Raw genomic sequence first — 26,445 nt, 5'->3', positions numbered from 1 at the left:
CAACCCCGAGCACACAGCGAGCAGCCGGGTTGGAGATGAGAGGTGCTGGGTCGGGGGGTGGCAGGGAGGGGGGTCAGGACCCCCCCCCCCCTCTGAATGTAGGGGGGCCAGCACCCCCCTTCCACGCCGGGATGGCCCTGGGGGGGCCACGGCTGTTCACACTCTCCAGAGGAGCAGGTGGTTGGTGCTGTCGTCCCGGCCCACTGTCTCGCTGCTGCTGGTCAGGCGGAAATCCTCGTAGCCGTCCCCGCCGCTGATCACCAGCATCTTGGGCTTGGAGAGGGCGAGGGCGCGGGGGCGCGATGGGTCTCGTTTCTCTGCCTCGCTCGGCTTCTCAGCCCCTGCCAAGCGCAGAGCCCCCAGTGTGCTGTCAGATGGCCCCCCCGCAGCACCCCTGTTCCCCAGCACCATCCTGGCGGCAGCAGCATCCCAGCAGCATCATCCCAGCATTATCTTAACACCAGCGTCCGCCCAGCATCATCCTTCCACCAGCACCCCACCAGCCATCATCCCAGCATCATCATCCCACCAGCATCCTCCCACCAACATCATCCCAGCATCCTCCTACCAGCATCATCCCAGATCCACCCCTCTACCAGCACCTTCCCAGCATCATCCCACCAGCATCACCCAACATCCCACCATCCTCCCAGCATAATCCCACCATCATCCTCCAGATGTCACCACCACTTTCCTAGGTGCCACATCTTGGCCCCAAAACCCTCCTCCCATCCCCAGGTAGCCCTTCACCACCCCAAATTAGCCCCTCCCACCCCGCCCCCAAATTACCACCTCCCACACACATTGCCACCTTCTCCCCATCCCACCCCAACCTGAGTTGGGCTGGGTCAGACTCAGCACATGAATTTCCAGTGGCTTTTCCCCATGGGAATTAGGGTTTCCCAGGGAAATCTGGGGTCACTTGAATGATCCCCCAGCCCCTGGGGAGGGTGGTGTAACATCCCCCCCCCCTCCCTGCCCTCCCCCCCCCCCCCCCCCAAATTTTTCTCCCTGGTTTTTAACAAGGCAAGGATGGAACAGGGACTCTGATGACCACATTTCAAGGCTACTCCCAGTTATCTGCCAGCGGGACAGCATTCCTAGCCCCATAAAAGTCATCCACTGCCTCCGGAGGGGCTCAGGATCGCCCCCTCCCCCCACCACCACCAACCATCCCACCTACCTGTCTCCCTCGGTAACGGGAAGAGGACTTCGAAGCCATCGGGTAGCTCGATGGCAGTGAGGAAGCGGACGTGGCCGGTGTGACCCTGGGAGAGCCCCACCAAGGCTGGAGCCGCCTTGGCCGAGACAGTGAGGGTCAGCACCACGCCAGCGCTGGTCCCGATCCACAGCAGGTCCTTGCATGCCAGGAGAGCCGTGATCCGCAGGCAGGCTGCCTTGTGCTGCCGGATAATGGCATCCGAGCCTGTCGAGCATCCTGGCCATCAGCATCTTTACCCTGCCTGGCACGCGGCTGTGAACCCCACCGGTGCCACTGGTCTCCATTCCCAGGGGTATCTGAGGCAGGTGGGACATGGGGAAGGGACCCCACAACCCCCCCGGCTGTGGTATAAAGCACCCCAGGGTGCTGTCAGATTGGGTTTCCAGATTATGGGATTATGCAGGATTATGCAGCCACCCCGAGGCTGCCTTATTATCCCGTGGGATTACGGAGATGCCCAAGGGTTCCCCTGTTTCTGCGTGGGGTTATGTGGGTGCCCAGAGACTGCCCGATTCCTGCGCGGGATTATGCGGGTGCCCAGGGGATGCTCTGTTTCTGCACAGGATTATCCATCTGCCCTGTCTTCCCGTGGGATTATGCAGCTGCGTAACATAGAGGATGAACCCCAGGAGTGCAGGGAGTCACGTTTCCTTCCCCAAAGATGGTTGGGATGCAGGAGGTACGACATTCCCGGCGCTGGATGCTGCAGGGCATCGCATCGCAAGGTAGCCGATGGGCACAGGCACCCACTGGAGACAGTGATGGGCACCCACTGGAGACGTGTCACTGGTGGCACTTACCGGCGAGCATCTTGTGTACCGGGGGGGTGATATCTGCTTCGGTCAACTGCTCATAGCTGGTGGCGTGGTAAAGCCGGACCTGGGCACTGCTCTGCAGTGCGACCCACACGCCAGTCCCTGCACTCACCATGCAGGTGACGCTGCGCCCACTGTCCTGTCCCACCTGGAGCGTGTGCTGCGGGTGACAGAGCCACAGCAATGCCACCCATGATGCCACCGATACCTGTCACTGTCCCCCCCCCGCCCCGACCTCCCGTCATTACTCGCGGTACCTCTTGCGCCAGCGTGGTGGTGTTGAGGATGATGATCCGGTTTTGGCAGCCACACCAGAGCTTCCCTGCCACTGCCACCATCTTGGTGATGGGGCTCCCCGGAGAGCCCAGAGACAGGGACTTGGAGTTCTGGGGGTCCCAGAAGTGGCCTGTAAGGACAGTAGAAGTGGGGTGGGTAGTTAAAGCATCTCCCAAACCCCCATCTTAACCCAGTAGGTGGGATGCGGTGGCTGGAGATGCCTGTCTTCCTGTCCCCCATTAGAGGGGACGTGAGCTGACATGCCCAAGGGATGCCAGCAGCAGGCAGGGATCAGGAAGAGGATGCACACTCCCATTTGGCTCCAGTTTTGGGGTCTCCAGCATCCCTTGAGGGATACCCCTTCCCTTTGTAAGGAGGCAGGCAAGCCAGTGACATCATGAGCTTCCCTCCCCAGGGGGCCCCCCAAGCAACCCACCCATCAGCCACCACTTTGGGGCTGCATTTAACCCCTCCAGTGCCTTCTGATGTCCCCGATCCAGCCTCACCTGCCTCCCGCTGGTATGCAACCAGCTCCCCGTTGGCCAACGACACGAAAACCTGGTTATCCAGGTACCTGCGGGGAGAAAAAAACCTTTGAAAAACAGCTGCAGAGACCTGCTCAGCCACCCCAAACCACCCTGCTGTGGAGATCCCAGAGCCAAAAAACATCCTTCCCTACTTACAAGATGCACATGACAGCAGCAGCGTGTTGCATCTTCATGCTGTTCTTTCTGTTACGGATGTTGTCTGAGGACTGGTACACGTGGATGCTGCAGGAGAAGAGCAAAGCTTGAGGCTCACCTGGGATTGGGGTCCACCTCATGCATGTGTTGCCCCCTCCTGGGGACGTACCAGCCATCCTCGGTGCCCAACCACATGGAGCTCTGATGGGCTTCAGGGTCGAGGCTGAGGAGGTCCTCAAGGCTGCCCCGGGTGAAAGAGCCACGGCTGGAGCGGCGCAAGGCTCGCCCATCCGTGGGGCTCTCGCCGTGACGGTTTTGGCCATAGGTGCCACTGATGGGCAGAAAGCCGGGTTCTTGCTCTTCCTCGGAGCTCGTTGTCTCCGCTGTTGCCTCCTTGCAGCTTGGGATCTCTTCATCTGCAGAGGAAGAAGAGGAGGAAGGAATGGGTTAGGACAGGACCACCCAACACCCACCAAAGTGATGGGGAAGAGACCATGGGTCCCCTTGTGATGTCAAGCCTGGGAGAGGATGTAGGGATGCAGAGCCCCAAAACCCACAAGGTTTTACCCAAAGCCACCAGCCCCCACCCAGCATCATGGTGTTGGGCTGATGCCCCCCAACATCTCTATTCCCAGGATTTCTGTGGGTCAAAAGCCTCCACCTGTAGATTTCCCTGAGGAATGCAAGGCAGAGTGGCCAAAACGATGGAGCTGCCCATAGTTTTGGGACAAAATAAATGTTTTTTTCACTAAGCAGGGCCTGGGGAGGACTCACTGCCAAAGCTGGAGGAGATGGTAGAGTGGCTGGCTTGGCTCTGCAGTGTCCCCGAAGGGCTGGGCGAGGACTCATCATCCGTGTCATCGCTATCAAAGGGCACCAGCTCCCTGTTGCCGCCGTCGACCGGCTCCGAGAGCTCCAGCGATGAACCCGAGATGGAGATGTGCAGGCATGGCTGCGGCCCCGCATCCTCTGGCTGCACCGGCATCAGCTCCGAGGAGGGGCTGCCCACCGGCTCGGCACGCTCCCTGCCGCGACGAGGGGAGGGGGGAAAGAAGCAGCTCCAGCATCGCCCCGTGCCCGCCGGCTCCGCGGTGCCGGTGGGAATGTCCTACCTATACACCCGCTTGAGACCGGGCACGGAGGCGATGCAGAGGATCCTGGCGGAGCAGACGGCGATGCACGCCTCCACCGTGGGCTCCTTACGGATGCTCAGCAAACAAACCTGCCCCACGTAACCATCGCTGTTGCAAACCCAAACCTCGTGGGAACTTTCTGGGCTGCCATGGCTGGGAGAAGCGCAAGAAAACTGCAAGGGAGCAAAAGATGGGATGAGTTGGGTCATTTGGGAACGACCAATGGTTTGGCAAGCCCACCGGGATGGAGAGGACCACAGCTCCTGTGGGATGCTTGAATCCAGCCTGTGAGTACCTGCATCCCGCTCCGTGTCTTCATGATGGGGATGGCCTTGAGGAACTCTGGGTCCAGGCAGTTTTTGCTGGAAGCTGGGAAAATTAAATTGGAAGATGAAGAAGTGATGGAGGAAAGAGGTCTGCCAAAGTGAGGGTGTGATGCCAAGCCCACCACCGCGTTCACCTCCCTGGTCCCTGGTGTTACCCAGCTTTTTCTTGGCATCCTCAAAGGCTTGCTCAAAGCCGAGACGGGCATCAGGGTTGGGGAACTCAAAGATGAAGGACTCGGTGCCGTCAGCTTTGGTGGTGCTGAGCTCCACCTTGTTGGGGGGGAAGGCCATGCTGAAGGACATGGATTGCTTCTCTGCCAGCTCCCGGTGGATGGCAGCCATCAGGTCCTTGATCACGTCATCCAGGCTCTGGGGACAGGGACAATGCTTCAGCTCTCAGGGATGGGCCACCACCAGCCACATGCCTGATGATGCCCCCGTCCATCCCCAAGCATACTTCAAAGACTGCCCCAACCCCATCGTAGCTTTAGGACTGGTGGCATTGGGGTCCTTAGAGGACACTCATGGCCTCCAGCCTTTCCACAGGCTCTCCTTACCACCAAGGACATCCCAGTCAGTCCCCTGGGGAAGGTGTCTGGCCAGGGAACAGCACCAGGGCCACCATTTGACACTGATGGTGTCCGCCCCCAAGCATCCTTCAGAGACTGCCCCAACCCGCCTTGTGGCTTTAGGGCTGGTGGCGTCTGGGACCTTTGTGGACACTCATGGCCACCAGCCCTTCCACAGGTCATCCCTCCCGCTGAGGACATCCCAGTTGGTCCCATGGGGAATGTGTCCAGCCAGGGGACAGCACCAGGGCCACCCACCATCCCCATACCTGGTGGGGGAAGCTGAGGGTCTCTGACAGCTTGCTGACTTGCCCCAATGTGCTGAGGTCTTCATCCAGGCGGCAGATGCTTTTCTGGATGCTCTCCCGGTTGGTGGCTTGAGAGGCACCTGTGTGGGGACACGTGAATGGCATTAACTCCTTCCTCCCCAACGCCACGCAGGGGCTACCTTCTCCCCACCGGCCCGGGGTGAGCAATGGGTTTTAAAGTGGGACGGGACATTCCAGCAGGCAGTGAAAGACCTTTGACGATGTCCACGTCCTCCAGTGGCAGCTTCCAGAGGAGCTTGTACTTGCTGGCGGTGTCAATCACGCTGGCCGCTGTGTACCTGTTGAGGTTGGGGGGGAGGGCTGAGCTGCACCCACATCCCCAACACCCTAAAGCCAGGCCAGCCGCCAGGGACAACCCTAACGATGTGGGTTAATCCTGGTGGATGTCTCCAAGCCTGGTGGTACTCACAGGCTCATGGAGCTGCGGCGGAGGGAGCCCGACTTGCGCTTCAATGTGGTACACACCAGCAGGTCCGTGAAGAGGAAGAAGGAGCGGTCCTTCTTCCCACCCACCGCCTTCTGCAGAGCGGTGGGAGACACCAAGGGGTTAACATCTGCTCCTCCACTGCTAGCGCGGGGAGCGGTCCCTGCCTCAGCTTCCCCACATGCTACCCTGGCAGCAGGCTGGGATGGGTCCCATGACACCATCTGCACGGGGACTGGCCATGTTCTCATGACAGTGAAAGGGGACATGGGTGCAACGGCCATGTCGGCAAAGCCACAGGGTCCCACTCGTGGGTAAGCACCAGGGCCATGGGAACACCAGGCACGGACTCACCAGGACCTCTGCAGTCTCCACCTCCAGCCTCGCTACCCACCCCTAGTCTGGGGCTATTGTGGGCTCTCCCTGCCACCTGCCTGCTCCCAAACCCATCTTCCCTCAAACTTGGGGAATTTCATATTTTCCCCATTGATCTGTCATTGATCCATCTGTCCACCCATCCATCCTTCCATTCTTCCATCTACCATCCGTCTGTCTGTTCTTTCCCTCGCTCCCTCCATGCTTTCATTCCTTCATCCATCCTTCCACCCATCTGTCCATCCCTACAGAATCACAGAATATCTCAAATTGGAAGGGACCCATAAGGATCATTGAGTCCAACTCCCTGCGCCTTGCAGAACTACGTAACACTACACTGTATCACTAAGAGTGTTGTCCAGACACTCCTTGAACACTGACAGGCTTGGTGCTGTGACTCTGGGGAGCCTGTTCCAGTTGCTGACCACTCTCTCAGTGAAGAACCTTTTCCTAATGTCGAATCTGAACTTCCCCTGATGCAGCTTCCATCCGCCCACCCATCCACCCACCCTTCCACCCACCCATCTGTGGCCTCCCGTGGGCGCACGGGCATCCCATGACCCACAATCATAGCTTCCCACTGCCCCATCTGGTGTGCTGTCCCATGGCCCTGATGGTGACAAGGGACCACCTCACTCTTACCACTTCCACGACCATCTCCTGGCGCAGGAACCTGCGGAGTGGAGCCTGGAGCTGTGGGAACAAGGAGGCTGGTGAGTGGGGAGCCCCAGGGGGGGACCCTCACAAGCTTTGTCCCTGTCCCTGCAGCCTCCCAGCTCAGAATTGGCACCTCAGCCCCTTCCCAAACCCCTCAGAGCCCACTAAGACCAAGTAATGATGGGGAAAGCAGGACCTGGAGGAGAAAAGAAGTGGCCCAGCTTGGCGTGACCCAGAAAGAGCAGAAATAGTTGCATTTCATGAAGGAGGAGACCAACCCCATGTAAGACCCCTGTACATACATCCTCCATCCCTTCGATGTGGGACTCGATCTCCTGCACGATCCGGGCATTCCTCTCCACCTCCTCTGCGCTCTTCATGCCCTTGTTGATCCTCTCGGCCACCTGCTTGATGTTGCGCTGGGCGTCGATGAGGAAAGGGTGGTCGGGGTGGTCCTCTGGTGTGTGCTTCAGCAGGTCCTACCACGGGGACACAGCTGGGACGTCACCACAGGCAAAGCTTGGGCATCAGCCATGCCATGACTACCGCGCTGCTCTGGTGCTGGGGATGGAAACCAGCCCCATGCAGGAATGGTGTTGCAAGGAAATGAAGTCTTGAGCTTTGGCCACCACCAGCCTTGTCTTTGCCACCTCTAAAGAGGCCAGCAGCTCCTGAGAGCACATCTTCACCTTGCACAGATGCCTGAAATTCATCCCTGGAAGTGTTCAAGGCCAGGCTGGATGGGGCTGTAAGCAACCTGGTCTAGTGGAAGGTGTCCCTGCCTGTGGCAGGGGGGTTGGAACTGGATGGTCTTTGAAGGTCCCTTCCAACCCAAAGGCTTCTGTGGTTCTATAAAAGCACATCCCCATCGGCCTCAGCACCAGGAAGAGTAACTTGGCAGGTGGAAACTGAGGCACAGAGCAGGTGGCACTGTAGCCGGTCCCAAAATGACACTGAAACGTCCAATCTCCCAGCAGAAAAATAAAGGGGAAGGGGACTGCACACCCACGGGGACATGCTGGGGGGGACAGCAGTGTGACAGTCCATCCCCAGGAGGGCAGAGCTGTGCGTATGCCCAGGGACACCGACTTTGAGTCAAGGGGTGGGAAAAGGGGCCAGGAGAGATGCAAGACCCCTAAAAGCTCCCGTTACATAGAGGTGAGGAGGAGCCGCAGTCTCACGCGCTCCTGGCATGGCACAGATGCCCTCCCGCCTGCACCCACCTTCACCAGCAGCTCGTATCGTGGGATCCTCTGCACTGGCTTGATCATCAGGTCGGACAGAGCCTGCTTCTCCTTGTTCTCCCGCATGCTTTGCTGCAAAACACCAGCGGGGTGGGGGGGGGACAAGGACTGGCCCGTTAGGTGGGCCACAGCAGGGATCCAGCGTCCCACCAGCCCAGGACCTGGAGAAACACCCGTTTGGGGTCAAGGTGACTCCTTTTTACACCATCTGGAGTGACTCTGGTTCATCCCAACTTAGCATCTTTGCAATAAATCCAGAAGAAGGTGCGGGGAAGAATCCCAGTCTGACCACAGATTACCAGTTTACTCCTATTAACCCCGGCTCCTCCCCACCAGCAGCCTTGCACGTGGCTCTGGACCTTGGCTAGCATCTACAGGGAGAAGAACTAGGACCCACCTCCAGGAACTTCATGAATGCTGGCCGGGCTTCCTTGGCAATCCTGACAGCATCCTTGGCGTTGAGGAAGTTATCGATGTAGGCAGAGTAGATGTTCACCAGCACGTCCTTGGAGAACTGGGAGGGAATAGGAGAGGGGAGGGAAAGGGGAACAGGTCCAGCACAGCCATCCTGGGCAAGCTTGGAAGAAGCTACTCCAAGGGTTAATCCTGCATCGGGGCTGGTGCGGGGAGGGCTCACCCGCCGCCGCCCGCCCCCCTCGATTTTTCAGCCCTGACATTTCTGCTCCCGAGGCAGAAACTCCGAGCTGCAGACCCAGCCGGTCGCTGCAACATGCCGCCGTTACGCTAAGCAGACGGCGGGCCTGGAGATCGTCTCCTGTTCTCCATCCCAGGCGTGTTTGGCCCGTCCTTTAATCACTTCCCTGCCTCCTGCTCTGAAACTTCTCCTGCTGGGGCTGTGCCCAAGAGCGGGCACGCCAGCATGAAATCCGCCCTGCGAGGACCTACCGACTGCACCAGGAGGTCGCCCACTTTCTGCTTCTCGTGCCAGTTCTGCACGCAGTCGTGGATCTGCTCCAGGAACTGCTCGTGGTGCTCCAGCAGCTCAGGAATCTGGTCGAAGATCTCATCCACCAGCGATGGGTCGCACAGCAGCGAGTTCTCTGGCTGCTTCAGCGGCTTCATGTAACCCTGCAGGGCAGCAAAGGCATCGGGGTCCTGATGGATTTCTTTTTCCCACCCCGCCTCAGCATGAAATTCTCAAAATAAATACGGGGACGGGATGCATACTGCAGCAGGGGGTTCCCCCAGTGAACCCTGGTTTGTGGGACCCACCAGAAGGACCAGACAGTGCCAGGTCCCAGCAGGTTTTGCACCCCAGCCTCCCCCCTGGGTCCCATCCCACCTGCTGCATCCCCACGGCAGTGTGGGGACTGGGACAGGCCCATGCGAGGAACTGCCAAAGCACGGTGTCCTCTGTCCCCCAAGCCACAACCTTGAGAAGCTCCAAAACTTTGCTGTCATGAGCTTGGTCGCCTCCATCTGCTACACAGCCTGACCTGGCTGGGAAATCAAGGCAGCATGACTGTGGGATCCAAAAGCTGGCGTGTTCCCAGTGGGATTTAGGGTGTTTGGGACCACGTGGGGCTGGAGCCAGCAGGGTGGATGCACTGGATCAAGCCCTGGAACACTTCACCCAGCAGACTCTCTTAGGAAACAGCCAACGAGCGATGCTCAAGGGCCAGCAGGAAAAGCAGATCCTCTGCAAGGCTGGGTGGGCAGCTCTGCTGCAAAACCCCTTTCCTCCTGCCGTGGGGCAGAGCTGTGGGGAGGAGCAGTGCCCCCGGGAATGGAGAGCTGGATTTGCAAGGGATGCAGCATGAGGGAGGTCTTCTCAAGCCTTGTTGCTGCTGCAGCCTGACTGGGAAGGGGTGTTGCTATCCTTCAGGATGTCGGGAGGACTGTGGAGCCGAGTAGTGAGGACAGGACCCACCTCAAGTGGCTTTGGACATCTCCATTCAAGCTGGCGAAGGAGGAGTCATCCCCCAAGAATGAGTTTCCTCAAGCTGATGGTGGGTACCTCATGGAGACCCAAGGTAGAAGGGTCAAATCCTTCCTGAGGCTCCTAACCCACCTCACCTGCCCTACTGTGGCAAACACTTCCAGTGGGAGCTGAGCTGGGCTGTGCCATGCATCCCCCCCACCATGAAACTGGGGGAGCGAGGACCAGATGGGGAAGAAGAGCATGGAGACAGCCCACGCCTCGGCACACAGGCAGAGTGAGCAGAGCTTGCCCATGCACCATCTGGCTTGGCTGAAAAATGATGCTCCAGGATGCTCTTTGTCCCTGGTAGCCACCAATGCTACATGCCACTGGGCCATGTCCCGGATCCAAACACCTTATCTCAGCTGAGATGGGGAGCTGGGGGCATCTGGACCCTTGTGACAACCCCCAGAGAGCCGGGTTCCCCTGGCTGCACCATGCCAGGACTTGTCCTGTGGGTAAGAGCTCAGGCATTAACACTCTGTGGCTCCCACACGGGTCCAACCAGTCCCTCCGGTGGGAAACTGGTGAGTCCCAGCACAGCTGTCCTCTCCAACCAGCCTCATGTCCCACCTCAGAGGATGACACAGACCATGGGACAGTCTCTGTCCATGTCTAGACCAGCAGGGACACCACTCTTCCTCCAAAATAAGCTCTAGAGCCAGGGTCCTCAGTCCTCTTGCCCCTCCAAGACAACATCTGCACAACAGCAGCCTCAAAGGGCCCTTCCCTCCTGCAGCAACACTCGGCAGAGCACATCTGGGTCCACCATGGGGGCATACTCACAGGGGACCTAGGGGAAAAGCCTGGCTGGGTGTTGGGATGACGGGTGCCCCATGCCCTCGTGGACATGCCCAGCAGATGTCCTACAGGCACTGCTTTCTACCCAGCAGAGTAGAGCTCTTGATTTTTTTGGTGTTTCCACCTGCAGCGATGTGGTTGGACAACCCACACCCACGCCAGCAGTGACCTAGTCTCCAGGGCGTTTACCACCATTAACCTTCTGAAACAGCTTCATTAACATCTGAAATGTGGGGTGGACCCTCAGGCCAGGCTGTTCCAGGGGCGTTGGAACCAGCTCAGTAAAAAAAGAACCGAGAAAAACCCTTGGCCCATGGCTGCAGGTGATGACGCTGTGCAGAAAATGGGGGGACAGAGGAACGGGGGGTGTAAGGGCCCCCCCCCCCACACCAGATAGCCATCAGCAATGGCCCAGGAGATGGGGCACACATGAGGCAGAGCTTTTGGTAGGCGAGTGCGGGAAGGGGCTTAGGGACACGACACCCGCCAGGTGACAACCCACCAGGAACATCACAGGCTTGATTTGGGGGACAGAGATGACCCCCACACCCTGTTCTTGACCTGCCATGCTGCTCCTACTCCCGGTCCCACTGTCCCCAGCATCCCCACTGCCATGCGTCCCCAATCCACCCCCACACCGCACCAGTGCTGGCAGAGCACCCGCAGCTGGGGGTCCGACTCGGGGTCCTGGGGGTGGTTTAAGCAAGGGACGGTTACGCCGTGACGTGGTTTGGGGTGTCACGTCCCTGGCTGTGCCACGTTACCTGCATCAAGGTGCGCAAGGACTCCACGTAGGACTGCTCCGTGTCCAGCAGTGTCATGATGACGTGTTTCCTCATGTCCTGCCCGGGTGGGAAGAAAGACAAGATGAGTTTTGGGGTGACACGACGGTGGGGAGCTACGTGGCGGGTGTCGGTGCCGGCGTGGGGGCTCGGCGGGGAGGCTGAACGCCGGAGGAGCCCGGCTGGCGTCCAGCTCCCCTCCGCTCCCTCTCCACCCCGATGGAGGAATCCGGGAGGATTAGGAAGTACATGACACCGAGCGCACAGAGACGCCTGGTTTCCTCCGCGGCCGCGTCAGGAGCCCGCCCTGGATCTCACAGCCCTACATGGGTCGGTCCCGGCACCCTCCGTCTCTCCGGCGGCTCCGCTCGGGGCGGTCCCGTAGGAATTTGCCTCCCGCCCGGCACCCCAGGCACCCTGGCGCTGGGCTGTGGCCCCGCAGGAGGGGGATTAATGGGATGGTGGTGGGCTCGGGGAGGTGGCGGGGTGGGATGGTCCACCAGCCTTGGGAAGCAGATGGGTTGGGGTCTTCTTGGTTGTGGGGCTTGGAGACCCCCATCGCACACAGCACCCAGGGGGACACCCCTGCAGCTCAGCCTGGGGGCAAGATGCTCCAGAGCTCAGAGCGTGAGACACCCCAAAAGTTTTGGTTGCAGAGATGCTCCAAAGGTCCTGGTGCAACGACACCCCAAAAGTTTCGGGTGCAGAAGTACTACAAAGGTGTTGGGTACACTGATACCCAAATGTTTTGGGTGCAGAGATACTCCAGAGGTGCAGAGATACCCCAGTGGATACACTACAGAGACTCTGGGTGTGAGACACCCCAAAAGTTTTGGGTAAAAAGATGCTCCAGAGACTCTGGGTGTGAGATACCCCAAACGGTTTGGGTGTAGAAATGCCCCAGAAGTTTTGCATGTGTAGACTCTCCAGAAACCCTGGATGTGAGACACCCCAAAAGTTTTGGGTGTAGTGACCCTCTGCTAGCCCTAGGAAAGGAGATGCTCTGAGGTACTGGGTATGGAGACGGCAGTGGTCCTGTCCATGGAGACCATCCAAAGGCCCTTGGTGCAGGGACACCCCAGAGGCTGTGGGTGCTTGGACACCCCAAAGGCCATGGGTACAGAGATGCTCCAATGGACCTGGGCACAGAGACACTTAAAGGGTCCCGTTTGTGGTGATACCTCAAAGCCCGTGGGTGCTGCGACACCCAAAATGCTGTGGCAGATGTGGGGACACCACAAAGGCCCTGAGGACAAGGGCTCGACAAAGGTCCTCGGTGCTCAGACACCCCAGCTGCCCTGCGTGCAGAGATGGCCCCCCTGGCCACCACAGCATGTTGGGACCAGGTTCCCCTGAGCCGCTGCTGTTACAGGGGCTGCTGGAGCCACCGAACCCCCATGTCCCCCATCTCACTGTGGGATGAGCCCACATCCCCCAGCCATGTAGAGGTGTGTCCCCTCCACTGCTCCCAGTGGGGACACTGTGCTGAGAAGCTGCTCAGCAACCACATGAGGAAGCTTCAGCTCAACCACCCTCACCACGGATGGTGGCCACCATCTCCCCAACGGTCCCCAGGGAGCAGTGGGGAGGGATCCTGTCCAGATCCTGCTCGGTGCTCAAGAACAGAGCTGTGCCTCAGTTTCCCCACTCACCCACCAAGCTGATATTGGACTTTTCAGCCAAGCAAGGAGGAAGCTGCTGTCTGGAGCCAAATATTACAGTGACGGGTCCACATCCACCCAGGAGATCTGTCCTCCCAAACCACGGCAACGCTGGGTCCTCAGGGACACCGGCTGAAACCTCCCCACTTCGCTGCAGCCTGAAGGTTTAGTAATGCTCTCACTGCCCGATTAATTTGTTGTAATTACAGGCTGAAGGGCACCCACTGGAGGACGGGCTTTAGGGGTACAGAGCGCCTGTCACCCGCCCTGCTGTGCCTCAGTTTCCCCAACCCTTCCACAGCCTGTAGTTCCCCAGCTCAGTACGATGTTCCTGGCATTTTACAGAGCCATTCCAGCTCAGAATCGAAGCAAAGGGCCAGACTGGAGAGCTGAACAGGCTCAGCACCACATGCCACACTGGGGATTTGCAGTGGTGCAGAGATGCAGGATGATGCCCAGCTGTTGGCAAGGGAATTTTTTTCCACCATTACGGCAGCAGTATTATCCCAGCAGGGGGACATTCCCGCTGGGATGAGCAGGAGCTGGGGGTGATGCACCATCCTGGCAGGGCTAAGCAGTACCCCGGTGCAGGCAGGATGCACCCCGCCGCATCCCTTACCCTAGAAAAGCCTCTTCCCCTTGGGACTGATGTTGCTTTGGTCTCCATCTGCTCTCCCCAGGGACACCCCTGCCGCACCCCGGCCTCATCCTTCTTCCCCCAAGATGCTCAGCACCTTCAGGATCAGTACCTGACACAATGGGAATTGGGGCATTTCCCTACCAGCTGATGCCTCCGCGGTGTAAATCAGCACTGGTGTAAATGGCTCCAGCCCCCCATCACCCTCTCTGGGTGGGAGTATCCCCCTTCTCCCTGCGATATGAAGAACCCTGGGGGCGGCGGGCTGAGGATGAGGATGGAGGCACCGTTGCCACGGCAATCGCGGTCCAGACCCCGCAAGTGTCGGGTTCTGCTGGGTGCACATGTATCCAAACATGACGCATCCATGCAACCCCCCATATAAGCCCCCCAAACCACCAGCCCCCCCTCCCCCCCCCCAGCCCCAGCCCCCCCGCCCCCCCCCCCCCCCCTTCATCCTTTTTCGCATCACCTCGGTACCACCACGACTGCCGCAACCCTTCTCCGGCAGCTCCTCGGCCGCCCCACCAAGCCCGGAGGCGGCAAAGGCCGCGTCGATGCCGTCCCCGATGTCTCGCATGTCCTCCAGCGCGATGGTGAACTGCGCCAGAGTCCTCACCATCTGCAGCATGCGGGTCCCGGGGGTCGGTCCGTCCCACGCGGCCCAAGGAATAAAAAATTTGTGTATATATATATATATATGTATATATATGTATATACCCCCAGGTACCCCCTTTAAACTAGCTGAACCGCTGCGCTGGGATGCAGCGAGGAGGAAAATCAAATAGAGGAGCTATTTATATCGATAGAATTCTCTCTGTGTATATATATATATATATATATATATATATATATATAAAAAAAAAAATAAATCCGAGCCCTCCCGCAGAACGGCTGCAGGCTGCGTGCAGCAGGCGTGCGCCTGCGTCCGTGGCAGCACGCGGGTCCCCGGCCCCGGGTGCTACCGAGGCACGGGCAGGCGGGAGCAATCGGAGACGGAGGCAGAGCTGTGCCCACACACGCACACGGAGGCAGGCAGGGCCGGATCCTGCTGCGGGGATGCTGTTGGAGAGGCTTTGCTCAAGGAAGATGCTGCATGGGGGGGGGGTGTGTGTGTGTGTGATGCTTTCTTGGGGAGTGTGATTTCGGGGGGGGGGGGGTGCATGCGCGTGCAGATGATGCTGGGTTGGGGTACTCGGCATCCTTGGGGTCTCCATCCCCATCAATTGGGGGGGGGGAGGTATCACTGGGTACCATGTCCCCCTCCTCCACTTGGCAGACAGGGAAACTGAGGCACGGAGTAAGCCTGTTCCCCAGCACACCCTCCCCTCGGCATCCACATCCTTACTTTCCACATCCTTACTTGCCCGGTGATGCGCCCTGCCCAGATCCCTTTGTAAGGCTACCTTCCTGCTTCGTTAATTAAATCTAATTAGCCGCTCACCCCGTTTCCACAGCAACGGCGTGCAGCAAGGCTGTGTCCTCCCATTGCAGCCAGTAAATTTCCTCTTGATAATGAGGATGATAAGCATCCCACCCCGAGGGGGCCGCGGGGGGGGGGGGGGGGGGGGGGGGAGGGGGCGCATCCATGGCACCTCCATCCCGCCCACTCCCCCCCTTCCCCCATCAGGGTCTGTGGCAGAGAATGGCCAACTCAGTGCATATAATGAGAGGGGAGCTGCAGCAGCCTTAAATACACACGGGTTCTGGGATCAGGGAGGGGGAACTTGCAGCACCCGTCACGGGCATGATGGGTGCCTGTGCTGCACCCAGCGCAGCTAATTGCATTAGGGGTAAGGAGGCTGTTCGCAAGGCACCACCTCCTGCAACTCCTTCTGCAGTACCATGGTTGTCCCCAGCTCATTTTTGTTCCAGTTCTGGACCTGTCTGGGTTGCAACCCTGGACTCATTTGGGTTGCAATCCTGAGCTCTTCTGGGATCTAATCCCAGACCCATTTAGGTTGCAATCCCACACCCACATAGGCTGCAACCTTGGGCCCATCTGCATGGCAATCCCAAACCCATCTGGGTGTCAAACCCTGTCCCAGCAGGGTTACAGCCGTGGGCTTGTCTGGGCTGCAATCCCAAACTCAATTGCAATCCTGAGCCCATCTGCATCGTGATCCTGGACCCATCTAGGTTGCAGTCCTGGGCTCTTCTGGGATCTAATCCCAGACCACTTCTGTTGTAAACCCTGTTTTATTTGGGTTGCAACCCCAGACCCATCTGGATGGCAAATCCCTCACCCGTCAGGGTTCCAACCCTGGACCCATCAGGTTCCAGTCCCAGGCCATCCTGAGTTCCAGTGGCCGAGCTGGGTTGCAGTCTTGGACCCATTTAGGTTGCAATCTGGGGCCCATCTGGTTTCTGATCCCGGACCCATTTGGGCTACAATCCCTCATTTAGGCTGCAACCCCGCATTTGGGCTGCAACCCCAGGCCCATTTGTGTTGCAATCCCCAGACTCATTTCTGTTGCAGTCCTGGGCACATCTAGGTTGCAACCCCAACATCTGGGTTGTAGTCCTGGGCCCATGTGGGCTGCCACCCTGGGTCCACCTGCATTGCAATCCCAGACCCGTTTCTGTTGCAATCCCACACCCATCTGGATTGCAAATCTGGACCCGTTTGGGTTGCAGCCATGGGCTCATCTGGGCTGCGGTCCTGGGCCCGTCTCGGTTGCAGCGCTCAGCTGCTTTGGGTTGCAACCCCAGTCCCACTTGGTTTGCAGTCCCGGGCTCATTTGCGTTCCAGTCCCAGGCCCATCTAGCTGCAATACCAAACCTATTTCTGTTGCAATCCCAGACCCATCAGGGCTGCATCCCCTGGCCACCTGCACTGCAATCCCAGACCCATCTGGGTTGCAGTTCTGGACCTGTGTGGGCTGTAACCCCAGAGCCACCTGGGTTGCCATCCCAGACCCACTCGGGTTGCAATCCTGGGTCCATCTGTGTTGCAGTCCCGCGCTCATTTGGGTTGCAATCCCCAACCCATCTGGGCTGCAATCCCAAAGCCGCTCCTGTTGCAATCCTGGACCCACCAGGGCTGCAAACCTGGGTCTGCCTGCATTGTGATCTCCGATCCACCTGGGTTGCAAACCCAAACCCATTCCTCTTGCAATCCCTGCCTCATATAAACTGCAACCCCAGGCCCAGCTGGCCTGTGACGCAGTGACGCTGCAACGCTGTGACGCTGCAGTGGCGACCCGGCTGCACCGCCTGCAGCCACGCCCTCCAGCCCTCCCACGGGATCACCGGTCCCTGGGGCGAGCAGGGGGATCCCTCCATCTGCAGAGGGTCCGTCCCACTCCCCAGACACCACCCTTGAATCAATCCCTTCGCTTAACACAGCATTTCTCCCCCAGCAGCTTTGCAAGTAGATTCTCTGGTGTCTACTGTTAAGATTGAGCTTTCTGCTGATGAGTTTAAAAACTTCTCTCAAACCCACCCAACCTCTTCAGGTGTTATCAGGCAGCAAGGATGGATGGAGAAGGGTTAAGCCTGTGACCAGGGAAGGAGCCAGGCCGGATCCTGCTGTGCATCCAGGGGCCCAATGGAGGTCATCTTGCCAGCACCCAGGAAAGAAAAAGCCGGAGCGATGCCGGCCATCCCTGCCGGCCGCTAAGCCTGGACCCCCCTGCACGCGGCCCGCAGCCCACAGGAAATTCCTGGGAGTGTTTGGCCACTCCAACAGCGCTGCCTATTTTTAGGGCCATCTAAAATATGAGCCAGTTATTTTTAGCAGTGCGGCTCTTTGTAAACACCTTTAGATTTCCTTTTGGATCAGCCTTTTTTTTTTTTTTTTTTTTTAACCTGTGTGTTTCCTCCCCCAAAAAAGCCCTAACCCTCCTAGGAAAACCATCCTGATCCCTTCGGATGGAGCCAAGGGGCTCATCCCCCATCCCAAAGGCTTGTGCCAGCATCGTGAGGATGCTCCTGAAAAGCCAAAGATGGAGCAGATCCAGCACCGGGGATTCAGGGGGTGATTCAGCAACACCCCAAACCCAGGATGGAGGCCTCAGAGAGGGGTTTTCCCCCAGTTTTTCCCTCCAGCACTGGAAATACAACCCCACTTGGACTCCTGAAGATGAATGGGAGCTCTCCTAGCTTGCTCTATTTTATTTTTTAATAAGCCTCTGGGTGCAAATCTATCATTTTGCTTTTCCCTGTCTGGGCATAGCAATGCAGGAAGAGCTTGAGCATCCCCAGGGATTTTAAAACATCTTGAGATATTAAAAAAAGGACCCGGCAAATTGTGTCCTGCCTCCACCCCCTGCAGACAAAGAGGCGTTGTTGGAGGGAAGTCCTAAAAACTTCCGTTTTTAAAGAAAAGTGGGGGTTTAGATGAAAGGGAGAGCAGGGCTGTACATCCATGAGGAATCCCAGCCACCATGGCAACCTCTGGCCCTTAGCCCAGGCTGAGACCGTGCACACATCAGTGCATGTAACGGTGCTGCTTGCAGCCACTCAAGGACTCCCCTACAAACCCTCCTGCTGCCAGGAACTGGGTCACTGAAGCTGGGAACGTGCGGGAGGGTGTCACACAGGCTGTCACCACCTGGCTGGGATGCTAAAATTACATCCCATGGGAGGGGGGATGTCTGTATCCCTGGAGATGCTGTTTCACCCTGAAATTCCCTTCCCAGACCCGCAACAAGCATCATTTCTCCAAGGTCAGCGATGTAACAAGTTGTGCCAGGGCTCAGCTATACCCTGGGTGAGCTGTAGCAGGGATTTTGACCCTGAGACCTTGCTTTGGGGCAAAAAAAATCCAGTTTTTGGAAAAATCTGGAGTGTTTTGGACCATTCTGGGAGTAGGATTTGTCTCTTGCGGCTTTCTCAGTTCACCCTTCCTGCAGCTGCTGAAGGAGGGGCTAGCCCTGCTTCAAGCAAAATTTTTCCTACCCCTCCAAAACATGCAAAATTTTAAAAAATAAATAAATAGGGGGTTGTTGTTCCCCCCCCCCCCCCCCCCCCCCATTACAGCTTATACCCATTGATGCTGGCTCCTGATGCTCCGCATTACTGGGAGTTGGAGGGAGGGATTTTCTAGGGTCTTGTAGCATGGTTGTGCTAGGAGCAGCCTGAATCTTGTCACCTCCTTGAGACCCCCCATTCCCAGTTTGGAAAAAAAACGGGGGGGAACTGGGACTTCTGCACCTTTTCTTTCCCTGGATGCTTCTGGGGCAGATCCCACTGGAGGGAGCTGGGATATCCCAGCGGGAGCCACTGGCCCATGGGGAGAGTCCCCTGCCCCAGGGAGCCTGCAGTGCATGGCAAATACCCAAGCTTAACAATTTTAACGCACCCTTGGCTTTATTTCTACCAAAACCCTGGGAAAAAAAAGGCTCGAAAACAAAACCAGATACACTTCCATCCATCCCAACGCGATGAGCAAACACCTCTGCAGCAAACGGCATCATCCCAACAAATAAAACTTGCTCACACAGCTGGAAAAAAACCTGGCTGGCACGATCATCCAAAATAGGATGAAATTATTACACCCAATCCTGTATTTCCTCAATCACTTGGTTTCTGACAGGAAAATCACTTGGGAAAAAAATCACATTATCTCTTCTCAGGATGCTTTCCAGCCAGATGTTTGATTGGGTTTTGTAGGGCTTTCAAGGCAAACCCATCCAACCTTAGCCTCGGGATAAGTGATGCTCAGCCGTATGTCCCACAAAGCTCTGTGCCACAGGGGTGGAGGGATGACAGCCACCACACAGGGAGACCTTGCTTTGCTGGGTACCAGCCACTGCCATCCCTGAGTACCAGTCCCTGGCATCCTTGGGTACCAATCACCTCAATCCCTGCGCACCAGTAACCCCCATCCCCAGTACAAGCCACCCCATCCCTGGTGCAAGTTCTCCCCATCCCTGAGCACCAGTCACCACATCCCTGAGCATGCCGCTCTGTCCCTGGATACCAGTCTGTCCATCCACAGTATCAGCCACCTCTATCGCTGGGCACCATTCACCCTATTCCTGTGCACCAGCCACTGCCATCCCTGGGTCCCAGTCTCCCCATCCATGGTACCACTCCCCTCGGTCCCTGGGAACCAGCTCCCCCAGTCCCTGGGAACCAGCCACCTCCTTTCTCTGATGTGACACAGGACATGTCACCCCATCCCTGGGTATCAAATCACCTCCATCACTGGTACCATCCACCTCTATCCCTGGGCACCAGTCAGCTCCATTCCTGGGTACCAGCTGCATCTGTCCCTAGGTACTACTCACCATGTCTGCATACCAGTCATCTCCACCCCTGCTAACAACCACCTCCATGCTGGGTACCAGTCAACCCACCCCTGAGTACCAGTTGTCTCCATCACTGATACCAGCCACCACCATCCCTGGGTAACAGTCACCTCCATCCCTGGATGCCAGTTATCTCCATCCCTGGTTACCAGTTACCCATCCCTGGGTACCAAACAGCACCATCCCCGAGCACCAGTCACCTCCTTCCCAGGGCATGTTACCCAATCCCTAGGTGCCAGTGCCCTCCACCCCTGGGACCAACAGGCCCCATATCCTGGGGAAATCATCTTCCACATCCCAGGGGAACACAAGGACCTGTGCCACAGAAGAGGGGCCATGCCCGAGCCAGGCTGATGCTGTACAGCATCACATCCGGGGCTGCATCCCCTCCCCGCCCAGCCGCTCGCTGTTCTCCCACGGGTAAGAAAAGTCCGAGCCGCTTTCCAAAGCGTAACTTCTTGAAAGGAAATAGGAGCATAAATCAGCAGCTCTGATTCAGCTCTGCTTCGGTTACTAATAATACTCCTGTGTTTATTCGCAGTCCTGGGGCTGGAGATATTTGCTTTTCCCTTGGTCGTGGTTTTTCCCAGGCTCCCAGCTCACAGAGAAGCCTTGATTTGTCCAGGGATGCTCCCATGGAGAAACCCAGTGGCACAACCGCCTCCGGGATGGGGAGGAAGAGGAGGAGGAGGAGGAGGAAGAGGAGGAGGAGGAGCAGGAGGAGGAGGAGAGCTTCAGCCCCAAACAGATGCACCGAGAATTTGGTTGTTTTCTTTGACTTCTCGGTTGTGGTGATTCATCCCAGGAGGACACAGCCTGGCTGTAATTCTGCTTTTTAAGTGTGAGAAAAAAACAGGAATAAAAAATAAAGGAGTCGGAGCAATTTTTTCAGGGCAGGGCAGAAAGATGCTGGGCATCCCAGTGCCGTCCCGGGGAGCAGCAACGGCAGTGCCGAGTGGTGCCGGTGGGATGGGCAGTGGGGAGATGGCGGGAGGCTCATTTCCAGAAGCAACAAAAACTCATCCTCTAAACACGTTGTGGGGCTTTTCCCATGGGATTTTCACTTGAAATCAGGGTTTGCATCACTAGTGCTGGGGGCGCAAGGGGTAGTGCCGCCCCCCCCGCCCCAAATATGAGGCTCAGAGTCATGCTGGCACATCGCAGGGCACCCTCCCTCCACTGCTAGCAGCACCCCATGGGCCCCCCCACCCCCCATGCCCCCCTCCCACCCTACCTGCAATGCCCGCCCTGATTTATCTCCCCGCCCCACCACCATCCATCCTCTGGTGCATTTGCAGAGCCCTTGCAGAACTCGTGTTGCAGTGGTCCGGGGCACAGCGGGGGGCTTGCTGGCCCCCGTTTGCAGCCAGCCTTTGCCGAGCCCTAGAGCAGCTTTCACCAAATATGGAAGGTTTTTTTTGCCTCTGGTTTTCGGCACGCAGGCTGCGGCCCAAGAGCGCAGCTTTCCAGATGCTGAGGTCAGCCGCGCTCTTCTCTCCCTCCCTCCTCCACTGCCTCCTGGTGCGCTTGGTCCCGCGCCTGCTGGGCGAGGGTAACGCTGCCCCCCAACTCACCAGCATCCCTCGATCTCCCCTCCCCAGCGTCCTCTGCTGCTGGCACAAGCCGTAGCCTGCATCCCACAGCACCTCAAAATAAATAGTTACTGGGATTCTGGTGGGAGAGGGAAGCTGGGGAGAAGGGTGCCTGATGCTGGCACCTGTTGGCATCACCACGAGTCGCAGCACGGCACAAGTGGGTAGGAGGTGCCCTGGGTGGCTGGTGGCATGGGATGTGGATACAGGTGAATGGGGTGCAAGAAAACTTGGGGTACCCAGGAGGGTGCCGGCCTGGCACCCATGGGGTGATGGGCACCCAGGAGTTGATGGGGACCAGGAGCCGATGGGCATCAGAAGCTGATGGGCACCCAGGAACCGCAGGGCACCAGGAATGGATGGGCACCCAAGAGCCAAAGGGCACCAAGGAGCTGATGGGTTCTCAGCATCCATTTGGGCATCAGAGCTGATAGGCACCCAGGAGCCAATAGGCACCAGAAACCAGTGGGCACCTGAAAGCCAAAGGTCATCCAGGAGCCAATGGGCACCCAGGAGCTGACTGGTACCCAGGAACTGATGGGCATCCAGGCCTCCATGTGGACCCAGAATTCTGGAGGCACCAGAAGCCAAGAGTTATCCAGGAGCCAAAGGGCGCCCAGGAGTTGATGGATGCCCAGAAGCTGATGGATGCCCAGGAGCTACCCCGGAGTCCACAAGCACCCAGGAGCTGACAGGCACCCAGGATCTAACAGGTACCAGGAGTCCATGGGCACCGTAAATTAACAAGCACAAAGGAGCTGATGGACACCCAGGAGCCAACAGACACCCAGGAGCTTATTATGGGCATCCAGAGTCCATGGCACCCAAGAACTGAGGGATGGCCAGCATCCAACAGGTACCCAGAAGTCCATGGACACTCATGAATCCACACACAACTGGGAGCTGACAGGCACCCAGGAGCCAACAGGTACCCAGGAGTCCATGGGCACCCTGAAGCCAATGGGCACCCAGAGTGCATGGGGATGCAAGAGCTGATGGATTCCCAGGATCCAATAGGTACCAGGAGTTCATGGACACCCATGAGTCCATAAGCAACCACAAGACCACAGGCACCCAGGAGGTGATGGGCACCCAGGACCCAACAGGTACCAGGAGTCCATGGGCACCCAGAAGACCCTAAGGACCCAGGTGCTGATGAACAACCAGGATCCAAGTGGTACCAGGAGTCCATGGGCACTCAGAAATCACAAGCATCCAGGAGTTGACAGACACTCAGGAGGTGCTGGATGGATACTTAGGATCCAACGGGTACCAGGAGTTCATGGGCACCCATGAATTCACAAGCATCCAGGAGCTGATGGACACCAAGGAACTGATGGACACCCAGGAGCTGATGGGCACCCACAGGTCCATGAGCACCCAAGAGCTGATAGGCACCCAGGAGCCAAGAAGTACCAGGAGTCCATGGGCACTCACAAATCCACAAGCATCCAGGAGCTGGCAGATGCCCAGGAGCTGATGGGCACCCAGGAGGCAACAGGTACCCAGGAATCCATGGGCACTCAGGAGCTGGTGGACATACAGGAGCCGGGAGCCCCGAACAGCCCATGCCGTGCCCCTGCCCTGGCCCTCCTCATGCCCCCTGCCTGGATCCATGCCCTTGGCAGCAACCTGGGTGCAATCCCCAAGAGACAACCCCCTTTGTGCCCATGCCAGCCTCCATCCGCAGCATCACCACGCCCCACGGACAATCAGCCCCGCAGCACCCCATGCTCAGCTGGTCCCCTCACCCAGCACAGCTGCAGCTGGGGTAGCAGGGAGCTGGGGAACACACACACACCATGGACCTCACCAGAAACACCCACATCCCATGTCACATCACAGCAAGGCGAGAGGTGATGCCTCCTCTGTCATGTCATTGTCATGGCAGCATCCCAGGGCTGGGGGGTTGTCTGAAAAAGGGGCGTTTCAGCATCTACTGACCTGTGCCGGGTTCGGACGACCAAGGGATGAGTCCCCTCTCCGCTTACTGAGGCTCTGAGCCATCTACATCCCATCTCACCAGGCTTTTGGGCAACCAAAAAAACCCAAAAGGACCAAAACCGATCCCCTACCGCTTGCGATGGTGTTTCTGCTGAGGGGTCAGGATGAAACCCTTCCAAAAAAAAAAGAAGCACGAAGAAGGATGCCAAATCAGGGCAGGCTGATGAGTCTGCTGCTACTCCAGCTAAAAAAAGCAGGAAACCATATCCCGGGCTTGGAGATGCCAATCTTCCCATGCAAACAACTCCCTTCTTGTTTTTTTTGGAGAGTACCAGAGGGCTCGGGAACAGGCAGTCACAAATAGCAACTCCACGGCACCGCTAAGGAAATGTTCTCCAGCCCCAGGAACCATGCGGGGATGTTGGTGTCCCCACATCAGGATGGCGGTTTCTCCAGAGGAGACCTGGCGGTGGTCGTCCCCCCATCAGGATGGTGACTCCTCCAGGGGGGACCTGGTGGTGGCTGCCCCCGCATTGGGATGGTGGCTTCTCCAGAGGGGACCTGGTGGTGGCCATCCACACGTTGGGGTGGTTCTTCCAGAGGAAAGCTGGTCGTGGACACTACCACAAATGTCCTTTTCCCAGCACATCCATGCAGAGACATCCTAGGGGTGTTTTGGATGTCACCGGTGGGGTGGAAGGTGGTGGTGTCCATGCCCTGGTTCCCCTGGACATGCCGAGCGGCTCTGGGACATCACAGGACATGGGGGGTCACACAAACCCAACATGTTCCAGCCATCAACCCTTCTACCCCTCAAATTAAAGAGATTCAACTTAAAATCACCTACATAAAGCACAGGGGGACATGCAGCCTGGGGGCAACTTCCATCTGCAACCAGGAACAGTGGCCATGGAGTAACTGGTACCAGTGCAGGCAGGAACTGGGCAGACGGGGACCAGCCCCCCGTCCCCCAGAAGCTAAGCAGCTCTGATGGGAGTTTGCATGAAGAGTGAGTTACTGGAATATTTTTACCCAGATGCTGATTTTTGTTCTCCCTCCCATTGGCCGGGCCGCAGTTCCCAAAGACCCAAAAGCAAACACGCTATTTTTAGAGAAGAGTTCATTTACTGGAGCCATTCCCTTTGAAATTCCTCACCCATCCTCTCCATGGAAACGGAGGGAGCCCAGAGAAACAGCCCCACTGGGACCAACCATCAGAGCTTTAAAAAGAGCTACGTTGAGGGAGAGGGGGTGGAAGTGGCTGACTTTTCTTCTCTGGACACATCCTGGCCTGGAAACACCATGGTGGAAATCACAACATTTCTGCTTTAGTGGGTCCTGTCTGGACCCACTGGGTTTGATGCTTTCAGGAGGAGATGTCCTGGAAGATGGAGCATGCTCACTTTGAAAATCATGTGTGTATAGCTAGTGGGGCCTTTTGTCTTGGACGGGTGGTGGAGATAGGTGGAGGGGGATGGGTGGACAGAAGGGCTGAATGGGTGCATGGAGATGCATGGAGATGGGTGGAAATGGATGGAGATGGATGGAGATGGACAGATGGATGGATGGAGATGGGTAGATGGGGATGGATGGGTAGATGGAGATGGTAGGTAGAAATGTATGTATAGGTGGAGATGGGTGGATGGAGATGGATAAATTAATGGAGCTAGATGGATGGAGATGGGTTGCTAGAGATGGAAGGAAGGACAGAAGGAGGGAAGGAAGGAAGGGAGTCTCTTTCCCCGCTTTCCAGGGAAAGCCCTGGGAGAAGAAGAAACTGTACAGACCAAGCCCCACTGCTGCCCCATTGCATCTTTCCTCCATGTGATGACATCACCTTCTCCTCATCCTGAATGTAGAAGTCCCTGCTGCAGCTCCAAAGCTGCAGAACTGCCCCATTGGGACCTGCCTGCACCACAGAGGTGACAAAGGTCAGCAACAAAGTCACAGCAAGGGGAGACCTCAGCACATCACCCCTCTGGTCCTTCCCATCACATAGGGATCAGTGTTCACGGGAAACTCCCACTTTGGAAATATCCCTGGGAAAGGTTCTAAATCCCATATCCCTTGCAATGATGGACTAATGCTGCTGCAACAAGACCCAGGAAGCTTTGAGCCTGCATCCCAGCTGAGTTTGGCAGGAGGGTACCAACGATGCACATGCATATCTCAGGGATGTTGACCTGCTGCTTCTCCTGCAAGAGTAGGTCGGAGATCGAGGCCACCTCCCCCGAGCAGAAGCTTTGGAAGTGTGCGATTTTGCACGGAAAAGCCCCGGCACGAAGCCCCGTGCATGCATGCATGCAGGGTGCAGGCAGGCTGCCCAGAAATGCAGAGCGGCCTGTGCAATGTATACATGGTGATGGTGCAGCCCTGCACCACCCCTGTGCATTGCTGGGTGTGTGCACCAGGAGCACCAACGTGTCTGTGCACCCCCGCTCGCAGAGCACCCAAATCTATCCCTGCACCCCTGCACCTGCACCCCAGCACCTGGGATCTCCCTGTGCAGAGGTGCAGGTGAACAGTGTCACCACTCATCTCCCCATGCACCCCTGTAAGTGCAAAGAGCACCGAAGATCTCCCTGTGCATCCTTGTGCGCATGCAGACCAGCACCACAAATCCCCCTGTGCACTCGTACACATGCCAACTGGCACAACCCATCTCTTCACGCATCCTTGTGCCCTTATGCACCCTCGTATCAGCACCAGAGACCTCCCTGTGCACCCCTGGCACCAGGGATCTCCCCATGCACCCCCTGTGCGTGCAGACCAGCGC

At 57.6% G+C, this 26,445-nt stretch overlaps 1 protein-coding gene across 2 annotated transcripts in view; it reads right to left on the bottom strand.

The window, feature by feature from the left end:
- Positions 1–41: 41 nt before the first annotated feature.
- The window catches only part of ARHGEF17 (Rho guanine nucleotide exchange factor 17), a 35,384-nt gene continuing 8,980 nt past the window's right edge, over positions 42–26,445 (bottom strand). The window contains exons 2-21 of one of the 2 annotated variants that reach the window (XM_080375561.1): positions 11,561–11,638; positions 8,960–9,142; positions 8,451–8,567; positions 8,033–8,125; positions 7,112–7,288; positions 6,795–6,845; positions 5,763–5,872; positions 5,546–5,631; positions 5,294–5,412; positions 4,590–4,824; positions 4,425–4,498; positions 4,109–4,302; positions 3,771–4,021; positions 3,166–3,412; positions 2,997–3,083; positions 2,820–2,887; positions 2,295–2,443; positions 2,023–2,197; positions 1,184–1,426; positions 42–341 (exon numbers count right to left, since the gene is read on the bottom strand). In XM_080375561.1, coding sequence (XP_080231687.1) covers positions 157–341; positions 1,184–1,426; positions 2,023–2,197; positions 2,295–2,443; positions 2,820–2,887; positions 2,997–3,083; positions 3,166–3,412; positions 3,771–4,021; positions 4,109–4,302; positions 4,425–4,498; positions 4,590–4,824; positions 5,294–5,412; positions 5,546–5,631; positions 5,763–5,872; positions 6,795–6,845; positions 7,112–7,288; positions 8,033–8,125; positions 8,451–8,567; positions 8,960–9,142; positions 11,561–11,638 — 2,922 coding nt within the window. In that variant the 3' untranslated portion in view covers positions 42–156. The remainder of the gene's footprint in view (positions 342–1,183; positions 1,427–2,022; positions 2,198–2,294; positions 2,444–2,819; positions 2,888–2,996; positions 3,084–3,165; positions 3,413–3,770; positions 4,022–4,108; positions 4,303–4,424; positions 4,499–4,589; positions 4,825–5,293; positions 5,413–5,545; positions 5,632–5,762; positions 5,873–6,794; positions 6,846–7,111; positions 7,289–8,032; positions 8,126–8,450; positions 8,568–8,959; positions 9,143–11,560; positions 11,639–26,445) is intronic. The other variant, XM_080375562.1, reaches the window with a different exon arrangement.

Source organism: Falco punctatus (assembly GCF_963210335.1).
Source record: "Falco punctatus genome assembly, chromosome: 2".
NCBI lineage: Eukaryota > Metazoa > Chordata > Aves > Falconiformes > Falconidae > Falco > Falco punctatus.
Note: the sequence above shows the minus strand (reverse complement) of the source record. Positions and strands in the feature narration are given on the sequence as shown.